The sequence below is a fragment of the Rhinopithecus bieti genome, unplaced genomic scaffold (assembly GCF_001698545.2).
Source record: "Rhinopithecus bieti isolate Rb0 unplaced genomic scaffold, ASM169854v2 scaffold_33444, whole genome shotgun sequence".
In the NCBI taxonomy this organism is placed as follows: Eukaryota; Metazoa; Chordata; class Mammalia; order Primates; family Cercopithecidae; genus Rhinopithecus; species Rhinopithecus bieti.
This window is the reverse complement of record NW_016814544.1, coordinates 688,980-703,237: the sequence shown is the minus strand read 5'-3', so window position 1 is coordinate 703,237 and position 14,258 is coordinate 688,980. Positions and strand designations below refer to the sequence as shown.

Below are 14,258 nucleotides of genomic sequence, written 5' to 3'. Positions count from 1 at the left end.
AAAAAAAAAAAAAAAAAAAAAGGCTGTGGCTCGGCTGCGGACCCTGGAGCCTCTGAGTCCTATTTTTGGGATCTTGAGTCCTTTAGCTACAACACCGGAGAAAGTGGCCACAGGTCTACTCTCTCCCATCGTTTAGGGATTACCACAGATCTAAGGCCTTTCCCTGAGGCGAAGTGTGAAGATAGGAGTGGGAAACTGAGGCTTGAGGAAGGTGGGCTCAGCGGGAGCGGGGGCGGGCAAGACAGCTCTGCGTGGGGAGAGGAAAAAGGATTCAGGCACAAAGCCAGTGGCGGGCCCGGGATGCTTCCACCAGGTGGCGCTGTCTCGCGGCGGCTCCTGGCCAGTGCCGGCCAAAGGGCCCTGACATCTGGGAAAGGGCTGAAGTTGGGGAGTTTGGGGTCGCGGAAGAATGGCTAGGTCCTCACCGTGCGCGCCAGTTTGGCAAAATCCTGCCCCGCAAACTTGACCACGTCCCCTACCCGCAAGATGGGGCAGAAAGGGTCCTTGTCCGGGTGGAAGCGGCAGGTCTTCATGTCCCTGGCTGTCAGGTTGGGAAGGAGGTTTCCCCTGCGGAGGAGCGTAGAGAGAGGTCGGCCCAGGGTTCATGGGAAGATCTTCTTATGCAATCTCCCCGCCCCCGCCCCCGGCCTTCCGGAGCCTCAGGGCCCTCCACGTCTAGCGGGGATCTGAGCCCTCCACGCCTAGGGGGGATCTGAGCCCTCAGCCTTCATCTGGACCTCACCATCTCCCTCCCCTCTTTCCTTTCCCTGCATCTTTCTGGTGCCCCATCACCCCCTTCCCTGTATCAGGGTGATGTACATCGGTGACTAATCTCCAGTTGCCAGGCTGGGAGTTCGGGAGGGCAGGAACCATTCCTGGTTACTTTGTGCATTTTTTTTTTTTTTTGAGATGGATTCTGTCTGTTGCCCAGGCTGGAGTGCAGTGGCGTAATCTAGGCTCACTGCAACCTCCGCCTCCCACGTTCAAGCGATTCTCTTGCCTCAGTCTCCTAAGTAGCTGGGATTACAGGCGTGCGCCACCGTGCCTGGCTAATTTTTTTTTTTTTGTATTTTCAGTAGAGACGAGGTTTCACCACGTTGGCCAGGCTGGTCTCAAACTCCTGACCTCGTGATCCACCAATCTCGGCCTCCCAAAGTGCAGGGATTACAGGCGTTTGCCACTGCGCCTGGCCTAGTGCACTTCTGTAGTGCCTGGCATTGCCCTCTGCACATGGCCAATGCCCACCGAGTAGCTGCGGAATTAATGAGTCAATGAAGGGGGACTGAACTAAGAGAAAAGGGATATCCACACATGGGCTAGATGTGGGGAAAAAGAAATGGGACGAGACCGAAAGGGTTTCAACCGTTGAAGGCATCCTCGACCCAGGACTAGGCCTAAGTTGTCCCTCTCCTGCCCCAAGCAAAACTCCCATTTGGATCTGAGCCCCAAGGCAGGGAGGCTGGCAGAGAAACTGACCCCAAAGTTCACCTGATCCTCAGTGGCCAAGGCCCGCTGGGAGATTGGGAATGGAAGCCCCGGGAGATGGGTCAGTGGAAGTGGGAAGAACTGTGGCGAGGGGGATCTCCACTTCCCTGAAAACAAGGTGGCAGGGCTGGGGGCGCCTGCATCTTGGCTTTAGAGAAGAAGTGGGGACTCACTTCTCAAAGTTGAAGAGGGGGAAACGGATGCTGTTCTTGATGAAAATAGTGAAGTTCTCAGCTTCCATCATGATGGGCCTGTGGGTGAGCACAGGAGGCCTTAGCTTTCCAGGAGGAAGAGGGGGAAATGAAGTCTTTCACCCCCGGGCGACCTTTCCTGGTGGATGCCTCCAAAGGGAGAGCTCTTATAGATAAAGGGCACCTTGAGAGCGGGCTATAGGAAGGGATTGTCTGTGCCTGAGGGTCAGAGCGGGAGGAGGAGGCAAGTGAGTGGGCTGGGGAAGATGATACCCTGGGCCTGAGTCCACCCCCTCACACCAGGAAGGGACAATACTGGGTAGAGTCACAGATTCTCCTCAAGTTCAGAGATGCACAGCTCCCACATGGGCAAAGGGGAGCTGAGGTGGGGGCCTGTCTCCTTCCATCTGTCTTGGAGCCTTACGTTTCCACCGTGTCCACCTCCGTGGGGCACCAGCCCTGGATCTCACAGGTCCGGAGCACAGAGCTGTAGTTCACGCAGCGGCCAGTGAGGATCCCTAAAGTGGAAGCCACAGCTGCTGGGTGGCTGCCTGCCCTTTGCTCCTCTCCCTTCCCTTCCTCCCCCGTCCTTTCCTTCCCCCCATCAGGGACCCTGGCAAGTGGGGGGAAAGAATGGGCAGGGAAAAGGGAGCTGACTCCTTTCCTGCTTCTTCTCCTGAGCCCCAGACCCGGACAAAAGGAGGTGACAGCCTTCCTTTCATGCGCTCCCAGGCTCAGCAACCCTGAGGACCTCTCTTCTTCTTGCTCTTCCTTCCTTGCTTCTGAGTCTGTGCTGCAGCTCTTCCTTCCTTGCTTCTGAGTCTGTGCTGCAGCTCTTCCTTCTGTCTGGAATGCACTTTTTGAAACCCCCTCTATCCTGCCAAATCCTATTCATCTTCAGAGACCTTCCCAAATGTCACCACCTCAAGGAAGCCTTTTGGTACCACCCACCCAGAAGCACTCTCTCCCCCGCCCCCAGGCTCCACAGTCCTTTGTACCTCCTGGACAACACATGCCACTTCAAGCATCCCTGTCTGTCACCACCATCCTAGACTAGCAACTCCTCTGGGCAAGGGCCATGCCAACCTTATAGCACCTGCTGGGTGTGGCACCCAGGGAGCATCTGTAAATGCCAGCAGAATGACATGGAACAGGCTGGTTCCCACTCCCTCTCCAACGACGGGCTCTCCCCCATGGGTCCTGCTAACACTTGGGATTGTGGGGTGGGGAAGGGGCCCGACTCACCCCCGCCTGGGAAGCGCTCAGGCCCGCACTGGCTATCTGATACACAGCGGTATTTCTCCTCACTCTGTGGGCAGACAGGTCACAGGTTCGTGAAGGACCCTGTCCTGGCCTGGTGAGCCCCTCAGCTCCCATGACCTCCCCACAGCCAGCAGCCTCAGGAGGGTGGAGGTCCCGGGTCCCAGCTGCAAGGCCAGACTTAGGGCCTCTGCTTATACTCCACCCCTCCCTGCCACCAGTCCTACTCCCACCAACATTTTCAGCCTCAACCTGCTTCACCCAACCTCTCTGTCTCCTCCCCTCACCTCTGGGCAGAATCCTTGCATCTGGTTTTCAGTAACAATCATCTTGGTGATGATGACAAAGACCGAGGTGCCCTTGGGAGGAGAAGAAGGGAGAGAAAAACACGCAACAGTCCCAGTCTGGGAGATAGGGACTATAACTGATATCCCCTCTCTGCAGAAGAGGAAAGCGAGGCTTGTGTTTAGTGACTTGGCCAAGGTCACAGGGCTAGTAAGGGGCAGAGCTGGCTCTTTGCAACCACCCACATGCCCGCCTTCCCCCGTGTGTGTTGTCCTTGATTGCACTACACGTTGTGGCAGAGCCTGGAGAGGAACCCAGCTTTCGTGGTGCCTAGCACCGCGGGCCCAAGCTCCTGCACCGCTCTCAGCTGCTGGGTGAGAGGTCCTCTGGATCAGTGACATCATGGATTCTGCTTTGGGAATCCCACTGGCGCTCTTTGCTCTGCTTTCTCCCCTCCAACCTGCCCAGTGCCTGGGCATCCGCATGCCTCTCTGGGTAGGGGACCATACCTGAGGTGGCGTCACATAATCAGACACATCCATGACTCTGTTGGCGTAGAGTCCGAAGCCCTTCACCTTGGTTACCACCGAGGACTCAATGGCTGTGTCCCGTACCTGGTATGCCTTCTCGTGCAAGAAAACCCACCTGGGGCAGGAGAGCATAAATGAAGAGAAAGAGAGGAGTCCACAGACCCAGCAGACAGAAACTGGGAGAGGTCACCTTCCTGCCAACACTTGGCCATGCCTGGCAGGGTGTGCGGATGGTTCCTTCTGGAGGCGTGAGACCTAGAGTGAGCCCTTGGTTGACTTAGAATAGCGTTTCTCCACCTTTGGTCCCATTACCGCCCCTCAGGTGCCTTTCTAGACATTTCCCCCGCAGTGGTTCCCCCTCCATGAAACTTTGATATCACAGATATCTGTTTATGTACTGTATGCAAATTTGTGCTTTATGCATAAAAGAGTGAGAACCAATTTTCACCTCCTTGGGGGCCATATGGCCCCACTGAGAATGCCTGGCTCAAAGTCATTCCATGCTGCTGATGGGGGCCACTTCTCTGGCAGGCACCCAGGAGACAGGAGGACAGAGGATCCCAGGCCTCTGCTCCCGTGCGTTCCAGCCTTGGCCCACGGCTGTACCCTAAGTGCCCAACACAAAGTAGCTCAGTAAACAAATCAATGAAGGTCCTTGGGAGCTGGGTGCTTGGAAGAATCCATCTGCCCAGGTGTCAGATGAGAACGGAGAAGGAAGCAGGGGCAGCGGCTGAGCTTTCACCTGGCAGATAAAGGAGTTGGGTAGAAGGTGGGAGGCTGGGGGAGGAGGGAGGGGAGATGCTTCTGATCTTATTCCTTGGATTGTGCTGCCACCCAGTGGTCATTTACCTGTACTGGCTCCTTCCTGCAGCTTTAAGTCATTATGGGACCATGTGGATGAGGCCTTCCCTTCTTCCTTCCCTACCTTCCTTCTCAGACTTTCCCCGCCTTCAGCAAGTAGGGCCTGCAGATACTTGCTGTCAACTCGTGCCTCTGCTTTCCCATAACGTGCCTGCCTTTCCATTTGAAATGGCCAATCACAGCCCTCAAGGCTCAAGTCCCCGCTCAGCCTCACTTAATCCCACACTTCCAGCCTTTGGCAAGATTGTGTTTGTTCCTGATGGCACACTGGGAGGTAGATGCTGCCACCGTCCCCATTTGACAGATGAGAAAACCTCATCAAACACGTTTAGAAAATGCCATGCAACCCTCCTCCCTCCCTGAGAAACATACAATGTAAACAAACAAATGCGTCTGTTACATTTTGTTAACCTCAATGTCTCCCAATCTTATTTGACCACAGAAGCCAGTCTTGGAGAAATACTGGTGACCTCTCGTGCAACTGAGGAGCACACTTTTGGAAATGCTGGGTCAGGGCATTTTCTGCATCTAACCAGGGTGGCACGAGGTTGGAAAACCACACCAGATGAAGGTGAGTGGAAGGAAGTTGAGACTGTGTAGCCCAGAGAAGACAAAGCTGTAGGAGTTAGAGGCTGGGAAGCTGCAGAGGCAGCAGCTGGGCTGACCTGAGGATTCTATAAGGAGGTGGGTGAGGACTTCAATGCCAGAACTGGCTGCTGCGGGAAGTCACCCCATGTGTGCCACACGTCTGGGAAGACTCCAGGACAGCGTGATGCTCACCTGGCAGGTGTGCTGAGAGGAGGCCCCTTCCTCAGGTGGAGGTTGGACTGAATGATCTCTGGGGTCACCTACTGTTGGGACATGCAAAGAGCAGCAGCTCCCAGAACGTACCGGGGGTCCCAGTCACTTGTAGTTTGGACACCACAATCCTATTTACTGCAAACACCAGCGGGTATTTGCAAGTGGCTCTTTGCTCAGTTTTCAGTGAGAGGGTTTGGTATTATCTCCATCATGGAGCTTCCTTTGCTCACTTGAATCTTTTTTTCTTTTTATTCTAATTTAAGTTTAAATTTTTGATAAATAAATACCATTTATTATTATGATTTGAGTCAGAGTGTCACTCTATTACCCAGGCACTGGCGCGATCTCGGTTGCACCTCTGCCTCCCGAGCTCAAGCGATTCTCATGCCTCAGCCTCCTGAGTAGCTGGGACTACAGGCATGCACCACCACGCCCGGTAACTCTTTTGTGTTTGGTAGAGATGCGGTTTTTCCATGTTGGCCAGGCTGGTCTCAAACTCCTGGCCTCAAGTGATCTGCCTGCCTTAGCCTCCCAAAGTGCTGGGATTACAGGCGTGAGCCACCACTCCCAGCCCTATTTATTATTGATAATAACTGTATGTATTCACGGGGGACAGTGTGAGTGTTTTGATATGCCTGTACCTTGTGGAATGATCATGTCATGCTAGTGATCATATCTACTACCTCACATAGTTATCATTTTTTTGGTGGTATTACTGGCTTGAATTCTGAATGATTTCTTGAGCGGCAGAAAAAGGGTGTAGTCACAGCACCGGCAAATGGCTTCAAACGCGTTACCTGTTTTCCTATTGCTGCTTTATAGCAGGCGGGCGGCATCCTGATTAACGCACCACTTAGAGTGACTTGCGTGCTTGTAAAATGCTCTCATAAACACCGCCTTTGATGAGGCTTTGTGGTGCTGCTTTATCTCCCAGCACTTTTCTTTTCTTCTTTTTTTGGAAGGGGAGGAGTTTCATTCAGATTTCACAAGGAAGTAAGCCTCACGTAGAAATCCCATCTGCCAAATTACGTACTAGCAGAAGAGAAGGGAGCCTCCCTGTCACAGGAAACCCAAATGTGCATTATTAGCTCACGGCCTGGGGCCCTGCAGAGTGAAGGGAGTGAAGTCTGGGGCCCAGGCTCTCTGCTTCCAGCTAAGATGGCTGCTGGCCGCAGCTGTACATTCGCAGAGTGCAAACTGTGGTCTAAACACACCCTTCTGGAACGGAGCCTCAGCGTGCCTAGCCACAGAATAGACACATTTCTCCGTGTCGACCTCAGGAAATGGTTTTCTGAGGCCCCTGCCCTGCATCCTTAAAGTCCAGGAACATTTGGAGATGCAGAGTTCAGATTACTATTATATAACCAGTGCGGCACTCGCACCGGATCTTTCACTACGTTCTTACCGAGACAGCTTTGTTATTACCTCCATGTCATGAATGAGGAAACTGAGGCTCAGAGTGGGTGCTAAGTTGACCAGGATTACACAGCTGGCATGTCGGCTCTAACCAGACAACCTGCTCCAGACCACTCACAGCCCCTTCACTCGAAGGTCTCTAGCTGTGTCCTAGCTCAAGGCCAGGCCATGCTGGCCCCCTGAACCGGACCCTGTGCTTTTCCTACCAGCTCCTGCTCCATCACCAGTGAAAGCATCTCCTGGCTTAGGAAAGTCTCAGAAGGAAAAGGCTGAGGACTCCAAGGAACAATCAACCAATATCCTACCTCCTCCTCCTCCTCCTTCAAGGCTTCTTCTTGTGCCCCGTGGGGCGGAGAGGCTGCATTAGAATTCTCTCTTTGACTTAAATAACAAGTGGAAGAATTTCAATGGCCTCGTGGGGCCTGAGGGGCCTGAGGATGTCGTCAAGGCGGCCAGAAAGAAGGGGATGCTTCATTTCCAGAACAGAGGGGCTGAGTCTGTCTCTGGAGGCCAGGGCTCAGGCGCTAGGGCAGACCTGAGCCTTCAATTCTTGGCATTTACTCTGCTGCTCTGACTATTTTCTTCTCGCATTCATGGTTTATTATTTATAGAGCGGAAGGCGTGTGGCAGCTCCTTGGCAGGTGGGAAGTGCAGGAGAGAGGCCAGAGCCGCGCCCCAGCACCCTCCCATCCGCCCCCAGGGAGTCAAGGAGGAGGCTGAGGAGTGGGTGTGAAGAGTGCACGCTGTGTGTGTGGGAAGAGGAGAGGGGTCTCTTAGGAAGGTGTGAGCTGGGCAGAGGGAAAGGGGGAAGGGGTGATGGGGGGGGTCTTTGTGAAGTAGTCACCGTTGCCATCTATTACTGAGTCACCATCTCTGCAAGGCACTTGACATATGTTACCTCCCTTCCCTATAACTCCCAGGGAGGAGGTATTCCTAAATCCATTTTCCAGATATGGGGACTGAGACTTAGAGATGTGAAATCCTTCTTAGGAGGCCCTCTCCTAGTTGGTGTCAGAGCCAGGCTTCTAACCAAGTGCTCTATATTCCATACTGGGGGAGAGGGCAGGCAGGAATGAGAGTCACTCCTCTCTCTGGACCAGGATGACTGGTCCAGATGGGGCATCCGGCCAGGCATGATGGCTCATGCTGTAATCCCTGCACTTTGGGAGGCCGAGGCAGGTAGATCACTTGAGGTCAGGAGTTAGAGACCAGCCTGGCCAACATGGTGAAACCCCATCTCTACTAAAAATACAAAAAAATCAGGCGTCGTGGCACACGCCTGTGATCCCAGCTACTGGGGAGGCTGAGGCAGGAGAATTGCTTGGACCCAGGAGGTGGAGGCTGCAGTGAGCCGAGATTGCACCACTGCACTCTGGCCTGAGGGACAGAGCAAAGCTCTGTCTCAAAACAAAACAACAACAACAACAACAACAACAACAACAACAACAACAACAACAAACAAGATGGTGCAGCCCAACAGCTCTTCCCACCATATCTGTCACTTAATTGTGCTGACAAGGTGCCTCACAGTGCTACCTTGGGCTGAGAGGATGGAGTGGAGAGCTGAGAAGGCGGGATTCCAGACCCTTCTCTTTGAACCAGAGCAGCTCCTCGCTTTATGTATTGAACTCTCGCCTAAGATCTGAAGTTGAATAATGAGGCTGAATATTATGAACCAAAGCATGGGGCCATACAGATGGTGAGTTTGTGAACTGGGCCTTGTATGGGGGAGGAACAGAGCAGGCAGGGCAGGGCTGCGACGGGGTCAGAGGCTCCAGCGGCCACCAGTGACCCTTCAGTGCAATGGGGCATCAAAGGCCTGGGAAGTCCCTGGACTGCTAGTTTGCAAGGAGGCAGCTTCCTCCAGGAAGGCCCTGGAAATCAGCCTCAGGTCAAGCACAGGCTATTGCTTCCAGGCACTCAGATCCCAGGGATTTCTTTCAGCTTCTCAGGTCCCCACAAGATCCAGAACGGGGATGGGCTCTTGGGAAGTCCCACTCCACAGAGGTGAGTGGGGATGACCACCTGGGCCCAGGAAAGATGTGAGAAACCTCAGGTTTCTGTGTGCTCTGGAGTGGGTAAAGGAAAACAGTGACGAAATGGAGTCAACCACAGACAAGCAGCTGAGGCCAGAGGTGGGGGTGAGAGCGTATGGAAGATGACCAGGTGGTGTGTTTCTGAGAAGTTCTCAGAGAAATGATGGGCTCATGTTAGGCAGAGTCTAGGTGGTCGACCTGGTTGGGATGATGGGGAAGAGATTGAAGTATCAGTGAAATATTAATGCTATAGCCTTTAAAATCCCTTCAAATTCAGTTGGGTCCAAGCCACTGTCACCTCTCTCCATAAACCGCCTCTTAGTAGGTTCTCCTGCACCCACTCCTACTCCCTCCACTTCCAGGCGCATCAGCCCGGGTGCTCTTCCCAACTCAGATCCCATCGTGTCTGTCTCTCTCTCTCAAACTCACGTGCGTGCACACACAAAAGTGCCCACAGACACATGGGTTAAAATGCTTCCGTGGCTTCTGTTTATTCATCTCCTGTAAAAACAAAAGCTCTCTAAGGGTGTCTGAGGTCCGGCCTCTGTGTGTGTTCCCATCCACCGTACACCACCCTCACTCACCTCTGCTCCCTCGGCTCCAGCCACAAAGACCTTCTTTTCTTTCCCCTGTTTGCCAGGCTCCTTCCCTTTGCAGAGGTGGGTTTCTCTGCCCTGAACTCTCTTCCTTCCCTCTTTCACCAGGGGTGCTCCTACTCATCCTTCGGGTCTTGGCTAAAATGTCACCTCTCCAGAAAACCTTCCCTTACTCCCTGACCAGGCCAAACACCTTCACAGAAGCGGCTGTCCTGTAACTGTTCACCTCCAAGCCACAGTTGACATTTCACATTTGTGGACATCATCAGATGAATGCCCATCTCTTGCCTTCCGCTGTAAGCCCCATGAGGGCAAGGACCCTGTCTGCTTTTGCCCACCATTCTGTCCTCAGTCCACAGTGCATGCCATGCAGAGATGCTGGTACATTTTTGCTAAATTAATGACGGTGGACTCATGGTCACAACGTGCATGGGTTCGCATACACGGAGATGGGACTCAGGTCAAGGGACTGGGCTGCAGAGGGCGCTGATGTAACTGGAAGGCAGTGTCTCGTGGGGAGCTGTCAGGCTGGGAGATGGATGGGGTTGGAAATTAAGATGCTAAAGAGCTTCGCATGCTCGCCCCAGCAGGCTGGGCTCCAGCCCTGAGACCTGGAGGATTCCATCTGATCATGATGAGAGAGAGACAAGGGCAGTGGGGGCTGAGAGGGCTGGTCGACGAGCCCACTCTCTATCCCCCATCAATTTCTGCCTGGAGCCAATGGAGCCAGGCCAGATGGGGAATGTGCTGAGCCAGCTTTTGCACTCACCTGGGCCAACATACCATCTTGTGGCTATAAACAACCACAGCATTGAATATACACGTGAACACAGAACATTTAAGAACCAACTTTGAGCCAAGCTCTGGAGATGCAGACAGCGAACATTTGCAAACCTCGTATCTCACAAAACCTCAACATTGGAAGGGAACTTCATGGCCATTTAATGCTATTCCAAAGCTTGAATCCTTTTTCTAAAATCTCCCAAAGGAGCACTGGATGGTGCAGCCTTTTTACAATACCTGCCCACTGAAGCCTACCAGCGTTTGCCCAGCACACAGAGCAAAAAATCACCTAAAAAGTCACATCTAGCCAACATTCCCTCAACACCCTCACATAAACTTCAACTTTTCAGGCAAGCAGGCTTACATGCAGCTTCAGCCCACAGTCACACAGGATCCTCCTTTGACCCGCTTGAACTAACTCCTAACAGTCAGTGGCTTGCTGCCTCGAATGCACAGACCCATTGTCTCAAAGAACAGCGTTAAGATTGGAGACCCACACCCCAGGAAAGAAAACCTTCGTGGTTTCTGCCTGTATTTCCTGGTGCCCACCAGTGCGTGGAAATGACCACAAGAAGGATAGGACCTGCATTCTTCCCCAGCCATTGTCTGCTCCACAGCCCTTTGTGTGTGCGTGCGCGCGTGCCTGTGTGTGTGTGTGTGTGTGTGTAGGTGTGTGCTTCCAGGCGGTGGGGGCTGAGAGGGGATGCTTGCACCTTCCTGGCTCTTAAGCAACTGCTAGGATGGGTTACATGGCACAGGGTCAGGGAGAGGTGGGGAAATTATGCTTTTTGACAAAGGGGAGCATTTCTGGATTCCTGGAGAGGAAGCTGCACTGTGTTCAGAAAAGCTCCTTTTCTCCTTGGCCACTCTTCCCTTGGGCCTGTTTGCTTCCTCATCAAGGGGCAGTTAGTTCCCTCCTTGTCCTCCCCTTCAAGAGCACAGGGCTTCTCCCTTGCCCTTCTCTCTCTCACCATCTCACCCATCCATGCCAGAAGGAAATTCCTCACGCTGAAATGGGCCCAGTTCTCTCTTTCCCTCCCGGCCACCAACTTGATCAACCTGCCACCACCCCCTTGTCTTAGTACCTTCCCTTCCCCTATTTCTGTGCTGTCTTGTCTTTTTGAGACCCCAAAGAGTTGAGTGAGGGGAATTTGAAGATGTGGGAGGGGGTCTGCCTGTTCTCTGGTTGGAGAGATGAGAGCAGGGAGGGTGGAGATGGAGCTCCTGAGCCCTCCCTCGGTGGAGGGCAGTGCCAGGGCAGGGACCCTACTCCTCCGAGTGTGTGTCTTGAAACCACTCTCAACCCTGGAGGATGAACTGGGAAAAGAATTCATCTGGGTGAATTCAGGTCCTAGGCGGGGGTGGCAGAGGCCAGTCTTTAGGACTTGGCTCCACAGAAGAAAGTGTTTCCCCGGGAGGGGAGGAGCTCAGGAAGCTGGATGCAGGTTTCTGAGGCAGGAGGGTGAAGACGGGATGCCAGGCAGCCCACCCCGCCAGGGACCTGAAGGGCCACAGACTCACCCCACAAAGTAGGAGATGATCAGAAGCTGAACTACTCGGTTGATGATCCCGATGGTCCAGCTCTTCACAACCACCGACTTGGTGGTCTCATAGGTGAAGAAGTCAGATATGCAGTTCATACTGAGAGAGTGCTCAGCGGACACTCAGAAGGGGGCCCAGTGGTGGCCTCAGGAGAGGGAGGTCCTACAGGACAGGGAGACAGGATCACCACCTGGAGGGGGCAGCTTAGAGGGGTCGGAGGAATGGGGAGCCTGTCCCTTTAAGCCAGGCAACCCTAGTCAGGTTCTCTCTTCTCTTGATACTCTGGCTTCCAAGAGACCAGGGCGGGGGACCCCCTTTTTGTTCGTCTCCACCCCACTCCCCTGTGATGTCACAGCAGGGGTGGGGTCTCCAATCCTGGGCTCCTGATTGCCTGGGATGTAGCTGGCTGGAGCCCTCTGGGACTAATGTTTTATCTGCACTCTGTCTGCTGTTTCTGTTCTGTTCTCTTCTGCAGCATCCTCATCCCAGCTCACCAGCTGCTCACGCTCTCCCTAAAGCCCTTTGCAATTTCCCGTCCCCTAGTCACCTAACAGCCTGCCTGAACTGAGGACCCCCTTCATTCCTGAGTGCCAGCCAAATTCCACCCAGTTCTGCAGCCGTCCCCTCCTTTCCTGAGTTGCCCCAGTGGCATGGGTCGGGGAGAGGGTATCTTGAAAGTTTTTCTGGGTCTTCTGGGGTATGATGAGTAAAGACTCACATATTTCTAACTCCAGTTGGTAATGAGTTTCACTCTACCTGTAGCATAGCAGTTAGCACTTCTTTTTTTTTTTTTTTGTCAGTTTATTTATCAAAATCATTGGTTAGATTATGTTTTCCCGAAAGGTTGGGGCTGTATCTATCTTTCTTTCTTTCTTTCTTTCTTTCTTTCTTTCTTTCTTTCTTTCTTTCTTTCTTTCTTTCTTTCTCTCTCTTTTTCTCTTTCTTTTCTTCCTTCCTTCCTTCCTTCCTTTTTTTCTTTTTCTTTTTCTTTTTTTTTTTTTTGGCAGAGACTCACTCTGTTGCCCAGACTGGAGTGCAGTGGCGTGATCCCAGCTCACTGTAACCTCTGTCTCCTGGGTTCAAGCAATTCTTGTGCCTCAGCCTCCCAAGTAGCTGGGATTATAGGCACCCACCACCATGCCTGGTTAATTTTTGTATTTTTAATAGAGACGGGGCTTCCACATTGGCCAGGTTGGTCTTGAACGCCTGACCTCAAGTGATCTGCCTACCTCGGCCTCCCCAAGTGCTGGGATTACAGGTGTGAGCCACTGCGCCCAGCCAGGGATGTTTTCATCTTGTTCAAGTTTCCTCAAATCCGAGAAGTGTGCTAAATTAGTAATAGGCCCTCAATATCTATTTATTAAACCAAGTTGGATTTTTATTGCTAGATAATGCTGGAATAGCCACTACTCAGAGGTTAAAGCTATGAATTCAGGGGAGAAGGGTGCATTCCTGTTGTCTCTTACTTCAGGACTGAGTTAGCAAGCTGGTGTCCTGATTGTCAGGGAAATCTTGAGTTTACATATTCTGTACTAATGTCTCCATGTAGGACACATATCATCATTCATTCTGAACATACAGTCACTGTGATTATGACAGAAGATATCTGGACTGGTGGTGGTAAGGAGGTCTGGGTCCTAGCCCTGTTGCTAACGCACTGAGACCCTGGGCAACTCACTCCCCTTTGGGTCTCAGTATTCCCATCAGTAAAAGGAGGCTGGGGTAGAAAAACTAAAATATATTTTCCAGGTCTGGTCTCTGATGTTGCAAAAATGCACTCTGGGACTATACGAGGGAGACCTGGCTTCCGCAACCCCAGGATGACGTGGTTTCAAATCAGTTCTGGCTCCAAAGTGAATCTGATACCAGGACTTGAACTGGATACGGCCATTTGCCAGCCTCTTGGGGGGACCTATACATTTCGGTTAGGGATGTGAAAGTTTGGGGTGTAGACAGTGAACTTGACAGGTCAGCCAGAAAGCAGTGCACCCACGGTGACACCAACACCCGCATTCTCTCCGCAGCCAGTGCGAGAGGTCGTTTCTTCCCGCAACTGTTCAAATACTTTCCTTCGTGTTCCATCGACTCCTTTCCATGACACAGAAACTACTTTGCAGAGAAACGGGCACGCATCATTCCAATACACACCCCCACCCCATCCGTGCACTAATCTAAGTCTGATACAATAAAACTACACAATTTTTCTTCAGTATCTAGTCTCCACAGAAGAAGTGTCTGTAGTTTCTAAAGAGCCCTACACAAAATTTCTAGGCAGATTCCACCCGGGTGAGAGAGACTTCACGGCAACTACTCTTCCCTCAGGTCCTCCAGAGTCGCTCTGTGCGACTCTCTCGCAGGCGGGCCGGGCTCGCGTCTCTCTAGCCAACTCGTCGTCTCTGTGGCCTGTGCACGGCTTCCGGTGGCGGGACGCGGGGCCGCGCACGCGGGAAAAGCTTCCCCGGTGTCCCCCCC

General features: G+C 52.8%; 1 protein-coding gene across 1 annotated transcript in view; it reads right to left on the bottom strand.

Moving 5' to 3' along the window:
- P2RX3 (purinergic receptor P2X 3) overlaps positions 1-12,047 on the bottom strand; it is a 34,111-nt gene extending 22,064 nt beyond the window's left edge. Inside the window, exons 1-7 of the mRNA XM_017851320.1 lie at positions 11,766-12,047; positions 3,731-3,866; positions 3,224-3,295; positions 2,922-2,985; positions 2,101-2,194; positions 1,659-1,736; positions 426-567 (exon numbers count right to left, since the gene is read on the bottom strand). Coding sequence (XP_017706809.1) covers positions 426-567; positions 1,659-1,736; positions 2,101-2,194; positions 2,922-2,985; positions 3,224-3,295; positions 3,731-3,866; positions 11,766-11,884 — 705 coding nt within the window. The 5' untranslated portion in view covers positions 11,885-12,047. The remainder of the gene's footprint in view (positions 1-425; positions 568-1,658; positions 1,737-2,100; positions 2,195-2,921; positions 2,986-3,223; positions 3,296-3,730; positions 3,867-11,765) is intronic.
- Between the last annotated feature and the right edge of the window lie 2,211 nt (positions 12,048-14,258).